This window comes from Phoca vitulina, unplaced genomic scaffold, assembly GCF_004348235.1.
Source record: "Phoca vitulina isolate PV1807 unplaced genomic scaffold, GSC_HSeal_1.0 scaffold52, whole genome shotgun sequence".
Lineage (NCBI taxonomy): Eukaryota > Metazoa > Chordata > Mammalia > Carnivora > Phocidae > Phoca > Phoca vitulina.
Genome location: NW_022589755.1, coordinates 7,600,123 through 7,618,709, shown reverse-complemented (window position 1 = coordinate 7,618,709; position 18,587 = coordinate 7,600,123). Strand labels below are relative to the sequence as shown.

Here is an 18,587-nt window from a genome sequence, read left to right as displayed (position 1 = left end):
AGCCCGATGTGGGGCTCGATCCCAGGACCCTGGGACCACGACCTGAGCCGAAGGCAGATGCTTAACGACTGAGCCACCCAGGCGCCCCTATCCTGAAATAAAATTTATAAAGAACATTACCTATTCTAAATTCATAATTTCAAAATAAATCAACATAATTCCATAACTGCAGTATAGAAGTAAAATGAAGCAAATTGATAATAAAATAATTAAGCACTCATGATCATAACTAACCTAAAAGATATTAAAAAGTGGCCAGATGCTTGTACCTCCAAGCAGAATCTCTTTGATTGTAAGAGCTAACAATGACTACAAAGAAGCCCCATTACACTGAAAAAAAAACAAACCAAACCTGGAAGCAATACTATCTCTGATTGAAAATATCGCTCCAGTTCAAACAATGTAAATCAGGATCAACTGGTTGAAACTGAATCTGAAAATTAGAGTCTTTTTTTTAATTCTGGAAAAGAGGTCCCCGAACATGCGTAAGATATACAAAAGGGGACAAAACTCTGCCAAAAGTGCATATACTAGACACAATTATGGCCTAGAGAGTCAACAACCTGCATTTGATTAAACCTCTTTCAGCCATATCACCGAGGGCTCCTGAATAGATGAAGGTATGCTTTTTGCATCTCCTCCCTCAGCTCTGGCTCCTGAACCAAGTACTGCTCTTTGGACTGGCGGGTATCACACTACTTGCGAATAGCTTTAACATCTTAGCCTTACCCTTACCCTGACGTCTTCCCCTTACACAGCAGTGGAGAAGTGGTTTTCCATGGCTATTTCCAAGTAATGCCTCACAGGACACAGGACGCTTCTCCTCGTGAGTGGAATAGCGATATCAGAAACAGGTGTCCATGTCAATCCCTAACAATGCTAGCTTACGATATTCATATCACTTAGACAAATGCTACTGTGCAGAGGCTTTTCTGCTCATTTGCATGCTCCCTCAATAAGGACAAGGTGCCACCACTGTGTAAATCAGAAAAACAGAGTCATCCCTAATTCTTTCCTTCCCACCCTGCATGTAACCCACCAACTAGACTTAATTTTGCCTTCAAAATAGATCCTAGCTTCAGCTTCTGGGAAGAACCTGCTTCCTCTGCTTCCATCCTTCTCCAAATCACCATCAACTCTGCCTGCCAAAATTTGCTAACTGGTCTCCCCAAATCCCCCTCACCTCCCTCCAACTGATTCTCCACACTTCAGTCAAAGAAACTTTTTTGGAATGTGAAGTCAGGCAATGCTACTTCCCTGCTCGTGTCCCTCTGGCTCACCTGCACACTTAGAAGAATATCCTGACCCCCGGATAGCCAATGCAATACTGAGAGAGAAAAACAAAGCAGGAGATACCACACTTCTGATTTCGGACTATATTACAAAACTATAGTAATAAAAACAATATGGCATAGGCATAAAAACAGACACATGGATCAATGGAACAGAATTGAGAGTCCAGAAATAAACTAAGGCATATATGGTCAATTAATTTATGACAAAGGAGCCAAGAATATGTAATGGGGAAAGGACAATCTCTTCATTAAGTGGCATTGGGAAAACTGTACAACCACATGCAAAAGAATGACACTGGACCCCAATCTTACACCATACACAAAAGTCAACTCAAAATGATTGAAGACTTGAACATAAGATGTGAAACCACAGAACTCCTATAAGAAAACATGGGAGTAAGCTGTGAGACATCAGTTTTGGCAATGATTTTTTGGATTTGACACCAAAATCAAAGGCAACAAAAGCAAAAATAAACAAGTGGGACTACATCAAACTACAAAGCTTCTGTATAGCAAAAGAAACCGTCAATAAAATGAAGAATCAACCATGGAATGGGAGAAAATATTTGCAAATCATGTATCTGATAAGGAGTTAATATCTGAAATATCCAAGAGAACTCCTACAACTCAATAGGAAGAAGAAGGAGGAGGAGGAGAAGAAGGGGAGGGGAGAGGAGGAGGAGACCTCTCACCTTGGTCTGCAAAGCTCTACATGACATTGCCCTTTCTATCCTCATCTTCTTCCACTCCCTTCCTTGCCTGCTGAGATCCAGCTACACTAATTGTCATTCTTCTTGAATATTCTGAACTCCTTCCTGTCTTTGAACTCTTCACACTTTCATTCCCTCTGCCTGAACCTCAATTCCCCCCAATTTTTGCATGGCTGGCTTCTCCACATTGGGAGAACCTCTTCTCAAATGCCACCTGCTCAAGGAAGACTTCCTTCATCCCTTCGTCTATGAAAACCCCTCCATCATTTCCAAATGACCCTGACTCCCTCACTTAGTGTGAGTAAATCCACCCACTATAAACATAATGTCCAAAACTATATTTGTAGTACTACATTTGTGGTGGAAAATTCAATCTATCTATGGAAGTTGCAATAAGGCACCAACACCTAGATGATAATTTTATTGTATTTGACTTCTCTGACATTTGACATTTTTTTTTTTTTTTTGTAATGGCAACATCTTTTGTATGTCAAGGTCTTGACTTCATCTGTTGGTCATAAACCATCAAAATTCTTTGTCTTGATTTGATTCCTATATGTCTTCTGCTGATTCTAAGAGATTCGTTTTTAAGACACAGTGAAGTATGTTGTTTGTTTGTGCAGTATGTGGGGGCACCATGGTTGAGATTGGGAACTCTGTTGGGGAAGTTTTGAGGGTGAAAGTACAGGAAAAGGCTTTCTTTATGAAATGCTTGATGAAATGAATGAATAAAATCTCTTCCAGACTTGAAGCTTGTCCTGTACTTTGGTGGCTAATGGATGGATGGATGGATGGATGGATGGATGGATGATTAAATGACTGTCCCATGAATGGCTGGAGAAAGTCAAACCACTCACGGGCTCCTTTCTGTACAGATTACCCACGATGCATCTTCCCCTTCGTCTATCGAGGAAGGTCCCATAACAGCTGCATCATGGAGGGCAGCTTCCTTGGAAGGCTGTGGTGTTCCGTCACCTCCAGCTTTGATGAGAAGCAGCAGTGGAAATACTGTGAAACCAATGGTGAGGCACTAGAGCAGGGATGGGGTGTTTGGTGGGAAGGAAGGGAGATAACAATGATCCTACTGAGGAGATGATGGCACAGGGGAGAGCAGAGCAATGGGAGTAATACTTCTAGGAATCAAGGGTCTTCTTGGAGAATACATTAGGACAACCAGAGGAGACAGGAATGTCCTGAGACCAGGTTCCCCCGAGTCCCCATTGTCAGCATGGAAAATCCAGTTGTCCTAAGAACCAGAACCATGGGTTGTAGTCCTGATATTGGTTTTCAAGTATTTCTGTTGCCAGAATTGTCAATAAGTGGATTCACCAAGTGCTGGACCCTTCCTTAACATTTCATCTTAATAACCTCTTCACTTCTTAATGACCTCCATTCATTCTAGAGCCCTCTCTGTATTAGACTCTGATCCAGGACCTCTATATATAACCTCCCATTGAATCTTTCCATGGAAGCTCTATGAGATGCTATTTTTTTCCCTAGTCAATAAATGGTCACAGTAAAATTAAGTCCTGCCCAAAGTCACACTCCTAGGTGATGTCGGAGTTAGGATTTGAATTCAAGTCCATATGGCTCTGATGCCCATGCTTTCTCACTAAGTAGTGTTGCCTCCATAGAGATGAAGATTCACGTGAGGCACCTGTCCATGAGCACACTTATTCCTGTATAAAATCTTAATTATGTTCTTCCCTTGGCACTCAAAAAATCCTAATCCCATATAAAACCTTAATTTTATCTTTGCCCTAGCTATCCATCACTTGTGTCCTTAACCCTACCAAACTTATCCTTAAATCTCACAATAATTCTGTTGATGAAGCCTGTGGAACACAAAAGCCTTTGTTCAGGTAGACAGTAACTGTGTGGTCATTGACAGTTTGGGTTCTCACTTGTATGCAAAGTGGACATAATAACATCACCAGGAACTTGACTGGGCACGTTCAATGTTATGTTGCCTTTCATGAGATAAAACATGGCGCCTAGTTCATGTGTGATAAATGGAAGCTCTTTTCGTTGTCTCTTCTTGTCCCTGTGACCTTTCCATGATTATTTTCAGAGTATGGGGGAAATTCTTTCAGCAAGCCCTGCATCTTCCCCTCCATCTACAGAAATAGCACCATCTTTGAGTGCCTTGAAGATGAAAGCAACAAGTTCTGGTGCCCAACCACCGAGAACATGGATGAGGATGGAAAGTGGAGCCTCTGTGCTGACACTAGTAATCCGGGGAAGGGGACTGGGTGGACACGGGTGGATTCCTTCATTCATTTACTCAGCAAACACCTGCTCCAGCCCTACTGTGTGCCAGACACCGTGCTGGGATGTGGGCATATGGTGATGAGTAATGCAGGCTCTCTTCCTCATGGATCTGATGAGCAAAGGGCATAAATAATGCGACTGTGTGATGGGCAAAATACGGGCTCCTTAAGATCCAAGAGAAAGAGGTCAGTATAAGATTTTCAAAATGTGAAACACCAAATACTTGTTTGTACAAACAGAGTAAGCACGTGTTAAGGTTTAAAAAAAATCTGGGGTGCCTGGGTGGCTCATTTGGTTAAGTGTCAAACCCTTGATCTCATCTCAGGTCTTGATCTTAGGGTCATGAGATCAAGCCCTGCATTGGGCTCCACGCTGGGCATGGAGCCTACTTAAAGAAAAAAATCTATTAATAAGGGAACTAGAAGGATAGGTAAGTCAATTCAGGGGACATTATAAGAAATACATGAAATCAGTGAAGAGAAGAATATTGAGCACAAGCAAGATTGTTAAGTTAGCCACAAAATCCATTAACATCTAAAGGGCAATCAAATCTTTGTGGTTATCTTGTCTACCAGACAGAAATTATTGGCATCTCTGTTGAACAAAAATCATTCACGATGTATCAGTCTTCTACAAGTTCCAGAGTTGGGGCCTCCAATCAACAGCAGGTAGTAAGTCAGACAAAGTTCTATTTCCCTAGAGCAGGGGTCTGTGAACCCCATCCTGCTATGGGCCACATCTGGACCAATGTTTCTTTTGGCCCCTAACCTAAGAATCGTTTTTACATTTTTATATTGTTGAAAAAATTCTGAAGAATGATCATATTTTGTGACAGACAAAAATTATATGAAATTCATATCTTAGGGCCCATATATAAAGACTGTATGAGGCATGAAGCTGAAAACACCTACCATCTGGCCCTTTCTAGAAAAAGTTTGCTGCCACTGAGCTAGAGAATCAGGTGACCCTTAGGGATTGTTTAGACAATGCTCTAGGAGGACATGAAAAGGTCATGTGGCAATCTTTTGGTGCCATTGCGTGTTTTGGATAATTTTGCTAACAAAGGAGAACAAACGTAGATTTGGTGGATGATCAGGGCAGAAGCCCTCAAGGAAGGAAAATAGAACATTTCTCTGTAAATATATTATACTATTTTCCCATAAAGCACATCCCAGAGCGCCTGCACTTCAGGATTGTGGACAGCTCTTCAGCACTGCACTTGGGCATTTTAAACACTTGTCCACAGCACGAGAGTTGCATGGAGAAGGCAGGGTGCAGCCTTGCTGGGCTTCAGCTAGGAACATGGGTGCTGTGTGTCCACACATGGCCGCAGAAGCCCCACCAGTATTGATTTGGGTTCCAAATAAATTTTAGCAAGCGGCGAATTCACACATTGAGGATCTGTGAGTAAAGAGGAGCCCTTGTAATATGTCCTCTCCATGCTTCCCACTCCACTCCCTGGTTCCCCTGGTGACATGACGTTGTCCTTCTCTCTCCCACTGCCAGGAACCCTTGTGCTTTCACTCTGCCCTTGTTCCCCATTCCACACCCCATTGAGCTAAACGCAACAAGCTTCCCAGGGAAGAAAATCTCTATGATATTTAGGATTAGGTCAGCATTTATCTCCACTAATGGGAACCTCTGAGCAGTGGCCATACAACACACCCACAGGCATTGTGGACCCAATTTTGATTTTAGGGTGGGCTCTGAAGCCTAAGCCTTCACCATAGCGTAAAGGCACAGGGGTAACCACTGTCTTAACCCCTTCTTCTCCCTAGGAATTTCCTCCTTGGTTCCTGGCTTTCCCTGCCACTTCCCATTCAACTATAAAAACAAGAATTATTTTAACTGTACTGACAAAGGCACAAAGCAGAACCTTACGTGGTGCGCAACCTCTTACAACTATGACCGGGACCACACCTGGGTGTATTGCTGATGCAAAGGTGAGATGCGTAACATACCCGGGGCAATGCTGTGTCCTTCCAGCGGGGTGAGCTCCACGTCCCAGAGATGAGGTGAAGTGGGGGTGGGGGGGAGACTAGGACAGCTTCCCAAATTAGAAGGAGGTGGATGAACTCTTTCAGACCCAGAAAGGTATCTTGCCAAGTTTTAGGTCCACGAGGTCTTGGGTGTGCAAGATAAGAAAATGGAATTTCTCAAACTGGAACGTAAGAAGAAAAGATGAGCTTGAGAGGAGACCACCAGGATTTCTCTGGTCCCCAGAGGACATGGCACCAGGTTGTTGATCTGCTACCCCCATCACTGAATAGTCAGAGGAGGAAAAGGTGGGGGTCACTTCTGCTCTCCATCGTGTGGGTCCCTCCCCCACCTCCACACATAAGTCTTCAACTCTCTGCAGGACCAACCTCACTCCCCCTTCCAGCCCTTTCCTCTGCCTTCAATATTCTTAGGCCAGTGGAAACTCTCCAGATCCCCTGCATGGGTCCACTGGCCTAATCACTCGGTGGTTCTGGGATTTAAACACAAACAGAAGCCCTTTCATCAGATGTGTGGATGGGGTGTTTCTAGAAATATTTGCCCTTACGAGGCATGTGGCTTATGGGTGACACCAAAATTAGTGACCCCTCCTGAATTTTGGCTTGGCCATGAAAATTATCTTCCCAGAACAGAGGAGAGGCAAAGGAGTGGGCTTGGGGCTCTGGGTACCATCTTAACAGTGTGGATATTTAAAAACACCCACAAGCTGGTGTGCCTGGGTGGCTCAGCCAGTTAAGTGTCTCTTGATTTTGGCTTGAGTCATGATCTCAGGGTCGTGGGATCAAGCCTCGAGTCAGGCTCCATGCTGAGCACAGAGTCTGCTCATGATTCTCTCCCTCTCCCTCCCCCTCACCCCCCACTTGCACGCACACTCTCTCTCTCTAAAACAAAACCAAAACCAAAACCAAAAATACCCACGAGTCATCCCCAGGCTGTGGCTAGAATGAAGAACATTTTTAGCGCCCTACCTCTGACTCCTGTCCACCAGAGCACAACTATCTTCTTCGGATCCCTCTTCCACCAAACCTATTAGTAGAGGTGAAGTTCAGGTGCTCATGGTCAGTGGCTTCCAGCCCCGTGAGCCAGGTGAGGGACAACGGTGTCTAACCCCTCCTGGCTCTGCTGCCTCATCTTCTGATTCAGTCTCGGAACCCAATACAATACTTCTGTATTCACATTACATTTTGAGTCAGTGCATACCTATTACCTGAATGCTGGCTTATGATTCTATTTTCCAGGGGAGGACAAATATCTTCAGAGGAAGATGGACATACCAAGTTTAGAACCTGCTTCGTCTTTTTCATTGAGTCTTTCAAGTTTAATCGCTTTTAGAAACACCTTGTCCGCCATTTTGCTTAATCACTTGGTCCTTTGTGAAGAACAGAGGGGAAATGTGGCATAACCACCAATAAAGGAGCCCACAGTTAACCCCGGGGCTGCCCTTTGTGCTTCCTGGAATGAGAGATATGGTGAGGGACTGGAATGTGTGGTGAAGGAAGCGTTGGTGACTGGGTTGGTGAGTCTCATGGAGGGAGGTCAGATTCTCAGCCCAGGGGCCCTTGGAAGTTAACTGCAGCCTGCTATCTCTTTCTGGGAACCCATAGATTTGGGTGGAGCATTTATAGATACTTGTTAAATCATTAATAAATAAATTAGTAAGTAAACAGAAGGTAGAAAATTCATTACACTTGATGTAATGAGCACTGGGTATTATATGCAACTGACAAATCACTGCATTCTACCCCTGAAACTAATAATACAGTATATGTTAACTAAATTGAATTTAAATAAAGAATTAAAAAAAAAGAAAATTCATTGCAAGACTACCTTGACTATTCCTTCCCCATGCCTGTGGCAGACATCAGTAATTGATTACAGAATCGGCTTCCCTGTGAGCCCAGATGCATCCTCATGTTGTTCTTCTCCTCCTTCTCCCCCTGCCCGCTCTCCCCCCACCCCTCCTCTCTCATAAAACACTGAGCAACTGCTACCACTATTCCACACTGCACGCAGGCATCAGGGATAGATTTAACCATTCAACCACACTTGGTACCAATCTGATTGTCTAAAATGATGTTGCATAGACATTTGAGAAGCCCAACGATCTCATTCCACTATAGCTCAAGAACAACCAAATGATCAATCCTCCCTTAATCACATACAAACACGCCGCAGGAAACCTGGCTCTCCTGCCCCCTGTTTCCACGTGTGCCCCCCCATTGTCTCCAGCCTTCCCTCACACACTTCCTACCACTGCCCCCTCACTCAGTACACTCCAGCCACTGCCCTATTCCTGACTCCAGCCTCTGTGCCTTGCTTGTGTGGAATCCCCTTCTCCTTGACCTCCTGAAGTCATTCATAAAATCATTGTCGATAAAATGTTAACTTCATAAAATAAAAATAAAATTCAGTTTCTCAGCCTCACTCACCACATTTAAAACTCAGTAGCCACATGTGGCAAGTGGCTACCATAATAGTGCAGATCTAGAACATTCCATCATCACAGAAGATCCCGCTGGATTGTGTGGCTCTAGAATACAAGCTCCTTGAGGTCAAGTACCTTATCATTGCTCTAGTTCCATCACCTGAAATAATGCCTGGCATAGAGCAGGGACTCAGCAAATATCATGTTGAATAGGTGAGTAGTGAGTGAGTGGGATGGACAGATGGACAGGTATATGGATGGAATGAGATGGAGCTGAGACAGGAGGCAGAAGCCATATTTTAAAGGATGATCTGGATTATGTCACTCCTCTGCTCAAAATCCTCCAAGGTCCTCAGACTGGCCTCTAAACATGCACGGTTTAACCCCTGATCCACCACCTACCCCTGTCCAGCCACCATGGCCTCTCACCATTCCTCCACCACAGTCAACGACATTCCTGCCTCAGGGCCTTTGCATTCACCCTACACTATGTTGGAAGTGCTCTTCCCCTGGATATGCCCCTGGTGCTCAGTAGACTCCCTGATGCCCCTATGTGGAATGGGGACTCCTCCTCATTCTCAGACCCCTTAAACCAGTTTCCTGCTCCATTTTTCTCCATATCTCTTACCATCTTCTACCATACTCATGTATTTTGTTCCATGTCTGTCTCCTCCCTTTATAATGTAAGCTCCCAGGAGGCAGGGATCCATGTATTTCATTCACCGAGGGAGCCCCATGTTTGGAAGTGTGCCCACAGCAAGCACTTCATACGTCGCTGTTGAATAAATGAAGTGCAGGAGGGAAGGAAGACAGGAAGGAAGGAAGGAAGACAGGAAGGAAGGAAAGAAGGAAGGAAGACAGAAAGGAAGGAAGGAAGACAGGAAGGAAGGAAGGAAGGAAGGAAGGAAGGAAGGAAGGGAGGGAGGGAGGGAGGGAAAGAGGAAGGAAGGGAGGAAGGGCAAAAGGAAATTTTAATTTAAATTTTCATTTTATGAAACAAGGTTATTGAACCTGATGACCCTTTGTATACATCTACTTAGTGGGTTTCAAACGTGCGAAAAACCTGGCAGAAAGTGGGACATGAATCCTGTACTTCAGGGACCTTGTGTTCCTGGAGCATCCTGCCTGCAGACGGAGGTGAGGAGCAAGAGACCCTCCCATTTCAGGGCGCAGGTCAGCGTCAGGGTGTGAGGGCTGGCACAATGTCCCCCCTAACAGAGGCTATCTCCCAGAGTGCCCAGGGCGGACACACAGGGGGGCTGGGGTTCCCAGGAACGGTTTCCACACCACCTGGCTGAGCTGAGAATTTGAGAACTCCTCGTCCTCCCTCTCTTTACATGATGATATTTTGCAGGGGATTAACCTCCCCCCTTCCAGGGATCAGCTTGCTCTAAACCTTGGTAATCCAGATTTATGATTTAATTCAGTGGCCTGAGTATCTTACACAAGGAAAAGGAAGTAGGAGACCTGAGGGAAAAAATAGACCGAGCTTCCGGGAAATCAACAAAACGGGCTAAGCTCACTTTGGAAGCCTCTTTAATTAACCATTTCCAAGCCCAGTCTTATCAGGAACCCCGTTTGTAGCCCCAAGATTGGCATGCCTCTCTCTTACTGACAGAAAGAAACTGAGGAGATCGGAAGCAACAACGGGGAAGGGTGGACTACAGGCTGAACTTTTTTGGGAGTCGGACCCAAGAGGACGCTGAGGAAGAGACTCTGGAGGGTCATAGGCATTAGGGATTAAGCAGTCAAAAGATGTCATTAACCTTTGGAATTGGGGGAGCAGCACTGACCCTAGTCCCAATCTCATTTCCATACGTAGACTCTTCCTTCTTAATCTCATTCTAGAGAGGTGCCCCTCACCCCACCCCGCCATCCGGGCAAAGCGATCACTTTCGGCCTAGCCTCAGCTCATGCTCTGTGGGGCCAGTCACCACGCACCCTCCCACCCTCTCTCCTGGAAGGGCCCAGGCGGGATTTGGTCCTCAGCAAGTGCTTGATCCACGTTGGCCAGGTGGGGAGTGAATGGGGCTTCCGGAACTTCCTCAGCGAGACATCATCTTCACAAACTCTGCAAAGAAAAGTCCCCGGTGAGGCATCTATTTGTAAAAACAGCGAGCATTCACTTTTGAGCCCTTACTGTGTGTGTCAGGGACCATGGGGGATCTTCGGGAAAGTCCTTGATGACCCCGTGTACCTCTGTTTCCTCATCTCCAAACTGGGAGTCACAGGACTACCATATACCTTCTATAGTCTTTCAGATGGTTAAACACGATCATGCTTATAGACACATGGACTGCTCAATAATAACTATGATTATCTGATTCCATCTTTTCAACCAGTTCTGGAGGAGTAAATATCATTTTACAGATAAGCAAACAGAGGCCAGTGAGGTTGACCAGTGCTCCTGAGATCACGTGGATGGTGAGTGGCAAAGCTTGGAAGGAATGCAGGGTGCCCCTGACTCTGCTCCATGACTCCATGCCAGGTGAACTCCAGGGCCCCACCCAGGTCCTGAGGTCAATCTGTCCCTCCCCTGCCTGGGGATCTGTCTCCTACCTCATCCAGATTTCCAGTGATGCCCCCGGTACACCTGACCCTGGTGAGATCCAGCAGGCATCCAGCAATCATTTACTAAGTTGCGGTCATGCAATAAATATCTACCAAGCTTCCCTTTTGGGAATGAGAGAACAGATGGTTCAGAGAACATCCCTTACCCCCCTCCAGGATTTGACAGCCCGGGAGGTCAAACTCAACTCAAAGCAGCAAGGTCTGCAGTGATTACTCCCTTTGAGGGGAGAGGAGCAGACGATTCCCGAGGGATAGCTAAGACCTGAGAATGCACTGACGGGGAAGGTGCAGGAAGCGGAAGGAAGGTCAGGGAGAAAGGAACAGGATTTTGAGGACACAGAGCAGGGGCCAAGGGTGCCCCAGAGCACAGCGACTCAGAGAGAGGCTGTCGAAATGCAGAGTGGGTGGGGGGCAGACCATGGGTGCACTTGAATGCTGGATTAAGAATTTAGCTTTTGTCGTGGCCCCTGGGTGGCTCAGCGGGTTAAGCATCTGCCAGTGGCTGTCCCCACGCAATGTCACCTTCAAAGTCGACGGTACCGTCTCCGTTCACGTCGGCCTCCCGCACAACCTCCGAGATCTCTCGGGGCGTGAGCTTCTCTCCCAGGAGCCTCTGCATGGCTTGCTGCAGCTCCCTGAGGGTGATCTCCCCGTCTCCGTTGGTGTCAAACTGAGCAGAGCAGAGCGGTGATGTCAGCACAACAAGGGCACTGTTTACTGGCCATTTACTGTGGGTCAGGAACTAAGCTAAGGGCTTTTGCACACGGCACGCTGGCGTGTCAGCTCCCAGAAGGCGGGTCATCTGCACCGTCTTGTTCACTGCCCCGGGCCCAGCCCCCAGACGGCGCCTGCCACTCGGCACGCACCGCATAAATATTGGCTGAATTAATTAACTGTTTTCAAGCCTCCACGCTGCACACCCTTAACCAATCTACCAGAAAGTCTCGTACGTTCTATGTCCCGAGCAGGGGACGCTGATGCTAACCTGGCCGAAGCCACCATCATCTCCTGCCTGGACTATCACGACAGCCCCCCTGATTGGTCCTCTGGCTCCCATCGTGGTCCACACATCAGGGCCTTGCGTTCATGTTCATTTAAAACAAATCAGGCGCCTGGGTGGCTCGGTGGGTTAAGCGTCTGCCTTCAGCTCAGGTCAGGATCTCAGGGTCCTGGGATCGAGTCCCGCATTGGGCTCCCCGCTCAGTGGGGAGCCTGCTTCTTCCTCTCCCACTGCCACTCCTCCTGCTTGTGCTCTCTCTCTCTCTCTCCAAAAAAAAAAAATCTTAAAAAAAAAAAAGAAAGAAAAGGTAGATCCACACACCCAAGGTTTTCCAAAAGGAATGTTTCCCAGTAACTGAATTGCATATTTGTTTTTAAATTCAAACAAGTTGAATTTATATTCTGTTGAATGTAAACGGAAATTAAATAAAGAATCGAATTGAAACTAATCAAAATTAGGGGCGCCTGGGTGGCTCAGTTGTTAAGCGGCTGCCTTCGGCTCAGGTCATGATCCCAGGGTCCTGGGATCGAGCCCCACATCTGGCTCTCTGCTCAGCAGGAAGCCTGCTTCTCCCTCTCCCACTCCCCCTGCTTGTGTTCCCTCTCTCGCTGTGTCTCTCTCTGTCAAATAAATAAATAAAATCTTTAAAAAAAAACCAAACTGATCAAAATTAGATAAAATGAAAAAAATGAGTTCCTCAGTCACACTTGCCATATATCGAGGGCTCGACATAATATGGCCAGGGGCTGCATTTTGGACAGAGCGTTTCGAGATCCCAGGAAGTTTTGTTGGACAATGCAGCTCTGGACCTCTATATGAAGCTGGGACGGAAAAAAAATCACACAGCTGGTAGGGGGAGATCTTCCTGGGATTTGGACCCATGTTTGCACAGCTCCAAAGTCTTTCCTTCCAAAGCCTACACTATTCTTTATTTTTGCCTCCTATATTGAAAGCTCTGAGGAAAGAGCTTTATTTATTTCTTTATTTTTAAAGATTTTATTTATCTATTTGAGAGAGAGAGAGCGAGATGGCGTGAGCTGGGGGAGAAGCAGAGGGAGAGGGAGAAGGACAAACAGACTCTGCTGAGCGTGGAGTCCGACATGGGGCTTGATCCACGACCCCAAGATCATGACCTGAGCCGAAACCAAGAGTCAGATGCTTAAGCCACTGAGCCACCCAGGTGCCCCTGAGGAATGCATTTTATTAGGGGATGAAAGCGAATTTCAGCAAGCCCCTTACCCTCTCTGGGTCTCATTTTCTAAGTGTCTCTACAGGTGGGTTAAACCAGATTATCTCTTTGCGTTCCCCTCTGGGATCTCAAATTATTGGATTCCTTCTTCCCATTGTGGGCATGGAGATTAGAGGTCCTAACATGTGTTCTGGGGATGGCAAGACCTCGGGTAAGATTTGTAAATTCCATGAGCCTCAATGTCCTCGTATGCGTAACTGTGGTAAGTGGCGGCTTACCCCTACTGTTCTTTATGATGATTAAACTAAAGAATATATGTAGGGGACCTTGTGCCTTGCAAGTGTTTGGAAGACGTCATTTTCCTTCCCTATAAATCCCATTATAGTTTCCAAAAAACTTGGTTTAGGTGGGTTCCATCCACACTTGAAGACCAATCGTAGACCCCTGGGGTTTCCTTCAAGCACCAACACCATGAAACTCTTAACTCACTTCCTTGAAGGCATCTCTCATCTCCTGGATACCGATCATCCCTGCTGTTTCTGCAAGCAGTTTGGGAGTCATGAGCTCCACAAAATCGTCAAAGTCGACACGGCCACCCACTGAGGACAGAAGAGGCAGGTCTAGTGAGATTCCACGTAACCAACCCCCCATGACCTCGCTGGACCCTTCAAAGTCTGTTCAAGAGGGAGACCTGCTCTGATCTCTCTGCCTTCTGAGAGCTTTCCCTCTCAGCCAACCCAGGCCCCAGGGTCCCTCTAATCCCAACCCGGATGGACGGGTGCGTGGGTGGAAGTCACTAGCTGTCCCTGTGACCTTAGGCAAGTCTCTTAATTGGTTCAGATCTACATTTGCTTGTCTGTTGGTCTGTAGAAGGGGGAGCATGAATTCAGTGGGAGCCAAATCGCTTCCAGATAGGAACACGATCCCATCCATGTTCAACCTTGTTTCCTCTGTGGCACGCCCGGAAGCAAACCCCAGAGCAATTCTGTGCCAGCTTCCTTCTCGAAATGAGCTCTGAAATCCATCCCAAGTTTGTTTCCAGCAGCAAATGTGGTTCCAATCTTGCCCTCTACTGATGCGTCTCAGCGGTCATGGTAATGACCTCCATTGATCACCACTACTGGAGGCTAAGCCTGACCTGCAACAGCTCCTTTATCGAAATCCCACAAGGAGTGACATCACCTCTGCCTGACAGGTGGGGAAACTGAGACTCAAGAGTGGGAGCTGACTCCACGTTTCAAAAGCACCACAATCGGTAAATGATAGAAGTGGTTCTTGGACCCAGATCTGCCTCTAAGAGTCACCCTTTTATCCCCTTCAAATGCTGTCTCCCTGAGTCCAGCCTGGATTGTTTGCTTCTAGGCTCCTAGTGACCCCTACCCTCTTCCCCCTTCCACCATAGCCCACCCCCACCCCCAGTGGTTCTTCCAGCCCTGGCCTCACAGTTCATGCGGATTTGCTGGCCCAGTTCAGTCAGCTCCATCTCGGTGGGCATGTAACCCATCGTCCTCATGAGATTCCCCAAATCCTTACAGGAGATGAACCCATCTCTGTCCTTGTCAAACTCAAGAAATGCTTCCTGAAGCTCTGAAAATTAAGAGAGAAGAACTTTGGGGGAACCTGAAACAGTCCATGGGGAAGACTGGCATCCCTTGAAACCATCAGGGAGGCACCAACTAGAGACTCCACAAAGGAGAAGACATCTTTGAAAACCAAAATTTCAAAAAGGAGTGATGTATGAAATGCAGGTGGAGACTGCAACGTGCAAGATCGAAATGTGCAAGAGGAATGATCCGTGAGACCACAAAGCGACAGCACCACGGTCCTCCAAATTCTGGGGCAAAATTATGGGAAACTTCCAAACCACCAAAAGAAAAACCAACAGTTTTGAATCATCTTACAACTCATGCTTGTGTCCCTCCTGGGTCTCTGAGACACTTAGGAATGGGCGTGCCTTCTAAACACTTTGGGAGACTCCTAAGTGACCATCAAAAGGAGTTCCGCAAAATCACGGCTGAGTGGGAGGAGAGAGGGGTGTGAAGCTTTCGTGGGAAGGGTCTACCCTGAGATGCACAGAGAGCAGCCTAGTGGCGGATGACAATGAGGCGGCATTTGGGGACAGAGGTTACCTTCGATCTCATCTTGTCCCAGGGGTCTTTCCTGGAAAGGAATGCAGGGGAGAGGGAATTTGGAGGAGGTCAGGGATCCAATATCCACTTCTCCAAATGCATCGTCCCCTCCCTCCTCCGAGTGACCCCTCCCCTTTCCTGTTTCTCCTCCACCTCCCCATCCTCTTCCTTCTCCCACTTCCTGACTCCTTCCCCTGACTGCTTCTCGCCCTCTTCCTCATCACTTCCCATTTCCTCTCTCCTATCCCGGAATCTTGGTCTCTCTCCCTCTGTCTTTCCTGAACAGACATCCATCCCATTGTGCTGCAAGGGGGCCAGGGCATCCTATCCCCTCCTTTTTCTGGGACAAGAAAGCGAGGCTTGGAATCACAGCTAACCCGTGCTCAGAATGCCAATTTCGTTTAAACCTCAGAGGTAGGTAGGGGAGGTAGGACCAAACAGCGTTCCCATCTTACTTGAGAGGAAGCTGAGGAACAGAGAGGTTAAGGAAACAGCCTGAGGTCACACAGCTCCTAAGTGGCAGAGCCCCTCCCAGGGCAGGGAGACATTAAATCACTCCCTCGACGTCAGGTGCAGCAAGTGCTGAGATTTGAATTCTGAGTCAAAATTCTTTCCACTACACCCCCTTGATTCTTGCCCCACCCACCCCATTCTTTCTCCCAAGGGTTAGAAGCCGTTTGCGTGGGACCAGTGTTCAGTGGCATCCAGGCAGGATGATCATTGGGTACGGGGCACGCCACCTGGGGAACCCCACCAGCCTCTGGCCTCTCCCTTTATCCTTGGAGCCTTCCCCCCAGCTTCTCTTTCTTATTATCCCCTCCCCCGTCTCCCTCCCTCCCTCCCTCTCTCTGGTCGCCTGAAAGCCTAGCAAGGAAGTGTAAGCCCCTTGGAATCAAAGCGAACTGACTGGACCCTGCCACTCCGTAACTGTATAAGGCAAGGGGCTTTGTGCCTCAGCCTCAGTGCCTGCATCTGTGAAATGGGAACGCAAGGGTGGCCAGCCTTACAAGGTGGTCCTGAGGATGAAATGACAGCAGGAAAGCACAGCCCTTTGCGCAGGGCCGGGCAGGCCGCAGTGCCTTGGTTAAGTGGCAGCTAATGTCATCGTCATCCTCGCTCTCTCTGGGTGTCCACAGAGATGGGTGGTGACGGACAGGGACATCCCAGTTCCCCTTTTATTGGTGGGTCTTCTCCCTCTCTCCTTTTTGCTGCTGACTTCTGATTTCACCCTCACCCACCTCACCGGCCCACGGAGCTCCCCGAATTCTACCTTCTCAGTCACGCGTCCCTGCCTGTGCCCCCCCCATCGGCTCCGGGTCCCTTGCACCTGTCACGCCCCTTCTTCCCCCACACCCAGCTCCCTTTGCCCTGCCCTTCCGCCTTGTCCACCACCTCACCCGCTGTTTCTCAGCGATGCCTTTCCTCAAGAAGATGCAGGCGGGGCCCATGGGAAACTGCATGGAGGGGCACGGCAGGGTGCACCAGGCACCAGGCACCAGGCACCAGGCTCCAGTCGGCTCCCCCTCCTCCCTGGCCCCCTCCTTCCCGTCCCCCTCAGCGGCTCGGCCTCCTTATCTTCCCTGGCACTCCTTTGCCAAGTCTTCCTGCCTCTCTGGGCCTCTCCCTCGGTCCTGGTGCCCGAGAGCTGTGACAGCTGGATCAGAAATCTCTCCCGGGGTTGGGGAGGGATCAGAGCTGTTCCTGCCTCCCCATCTGGCTTGAGTGAGGTGGAGGGGGCACCAGTCTCAGCCTCTGACCTTTTATCCCCAGAATAGAACTGGATGGTTTCGAAACCGGGGATTAGAGCAGAGGGCACCCATTCATTCGCGTTCCAGCGAGCCTGCGGGGTGCTCACTCCAAGCCCTGGGGGTTGAGAGGGGATCCAGACAGGGAGCCAGAGTTCAAATAGGGAGTGAGGGGGTGCCCACCGAGGGGCAGCGGGGCCCCGGGTGTTGGGGCCTGGGGGGGTGAGGATGCGCCGTGGGAGGGGAGCCGGCAGGCCCTGCGAGAGTAGGAGCAGACTGAGGAGGTGTCTAATGCAGGTCCCGAGGATGTCCGCTCGCGGGGGCAGCACCGTGTAGGGCGTGGACACGGGGTCAGGGCGAGAAGGGCGGCCCCGCCGAGCGGGATGGGTGGAGGCACTGGTTTGTACTGGGGGGTTTCCATACAGAGAGGGATGTAACAGTAAACAGACATCACGGTGTGCACGGGGACGTTGGTACGTATGTCGTCGAGCTAAGAGGACACAGAAGCAGGGACGCCTCCGGCTACCAGGGCTTGACTTCTAAATCCCATTCTCCACGAAAAGGAGCCAAGTCCTGGGAGACAGGGCTGCTCCCATGTCTGGAGCAGGACAAGCATGAGCCTAAACTGTGCCGTAAAGCAAGGACACAGTTGTGGGGTCACGGCAAGGAACACAGAGGTCAGAGGTCAGCCTGAAGAAGCTCCAGTGACCATATCAGGGGCAATTTGAAAATCCAAATAAATAACAGAGTATATAGGGTACCACAGGAAACCAGGAATCCATACAGACAGCAATAAAGAAGTGCCAAGCTTGACAATATTTATTTACATCGCACAAGGTATCCCCTTACAATATGCTAATTGCAAAGGAGGGTCACTTTATAGGGACACCGAGCAGACAGTATCTTAATGAAATGATTCAAATGAACATCATCAGTAACGTGACAAATCGAAATTATGAATTCGGTTCATGCGCAATTATGAATGAGCACTCCTGCCCCCGTCCCCTGCTGCCCTGCTCTGCACACACTCCCCAGGACTCAGCTCCGAGCACCGTCTGCCCTTGATGGTTTCGACAAGTTCTAGAAGCATTTCACCAGGGGTTAGATGTTCTAGCTGCCCTCCCCAACCCCGGCCCGCTCGCCCCAGCCTCATCCCTTTACCATCCTCATCTCCAGCCATCAGCAGGATCTTGTCACTCCCAGACCTTCACTGCCTGCAGGATTAGGTTCCACACCCTCGAGGGGGCACGCGAG

At 48.2% G+C, this 18,587-nt stretch overlaps 2 protein-coding genes across 3 annotated transcripts in view; one reads left to right on the top strand and one right to left on the bottom strand.

The window, feature by feature from the left end:
* ELSPBP1 (epididymal sperm binding protein 1) overlaps nucleotides 1–8,071 on the top strand; it is a 15,045-nt gene extending 6,974 nt beyond the window's left edge. The window contains exons 4-7 of one of the 2 annotated variants that reach the window (XM_032388965.1): nucleotides 2,881–3,027; nucleotides 4,077–4,235; nucleotides 6,055–6,219; nucleotides 7,513–8,071. In XM_032388965.1, the coding sequence (XP_032244856.1) occupies nucleotides 2,881–3,027; nucleotides 4,077–4,235; nucleotides 6,055–6,212 (464 nt within the window). In that variant the 3' untranslated portion in view covers nucleotides 6,213–6,219; nucleotides 7,513–8,071. Of the gene's footprint in view, nucleotides 1–2,880; nucleotides 3,028–4,076; nucleotides 4,236–6,054; nucleotides 6,220–7,512 lie in introns of those variants that run through there. The other variant, XM_032388964.1, reaches the window with a different exon arrangement.
* Nucleotides 8,072–10,687: 2,616 nt separating this feature from the next.
* On the bottom strand, nucleotides 10,688–17,238 carry CABP5 (calcium binding protein 5). Its single transcript, XM_032388875.1, has 6 exons — nucleotides 16,986–17,238; nucleotides 15,589–15,619; nucleotides 14,903–15,046; nucleotides 13,949–14,058; nucleotides 11,793–11,940; nucleotides 10,688–10,770 (listed from the first exon to the last, which is right to left on the bottom strand). Exons 1-6 carry the CDS (start codon nucleotides 17,046–17,048, stop codon nucleotides 10,745–10,747), a joined length of 522 nt encoding a protein of 173 aa, XP_032244766.1. The 5' UTR covers nucleotides 17,049–17,238; the 3' UTR covers nucleotides 10,688–10,744.
* Between the last annotated feature and the right edge of the window lie 1,349 nt (nucleotides 17,239–18,587).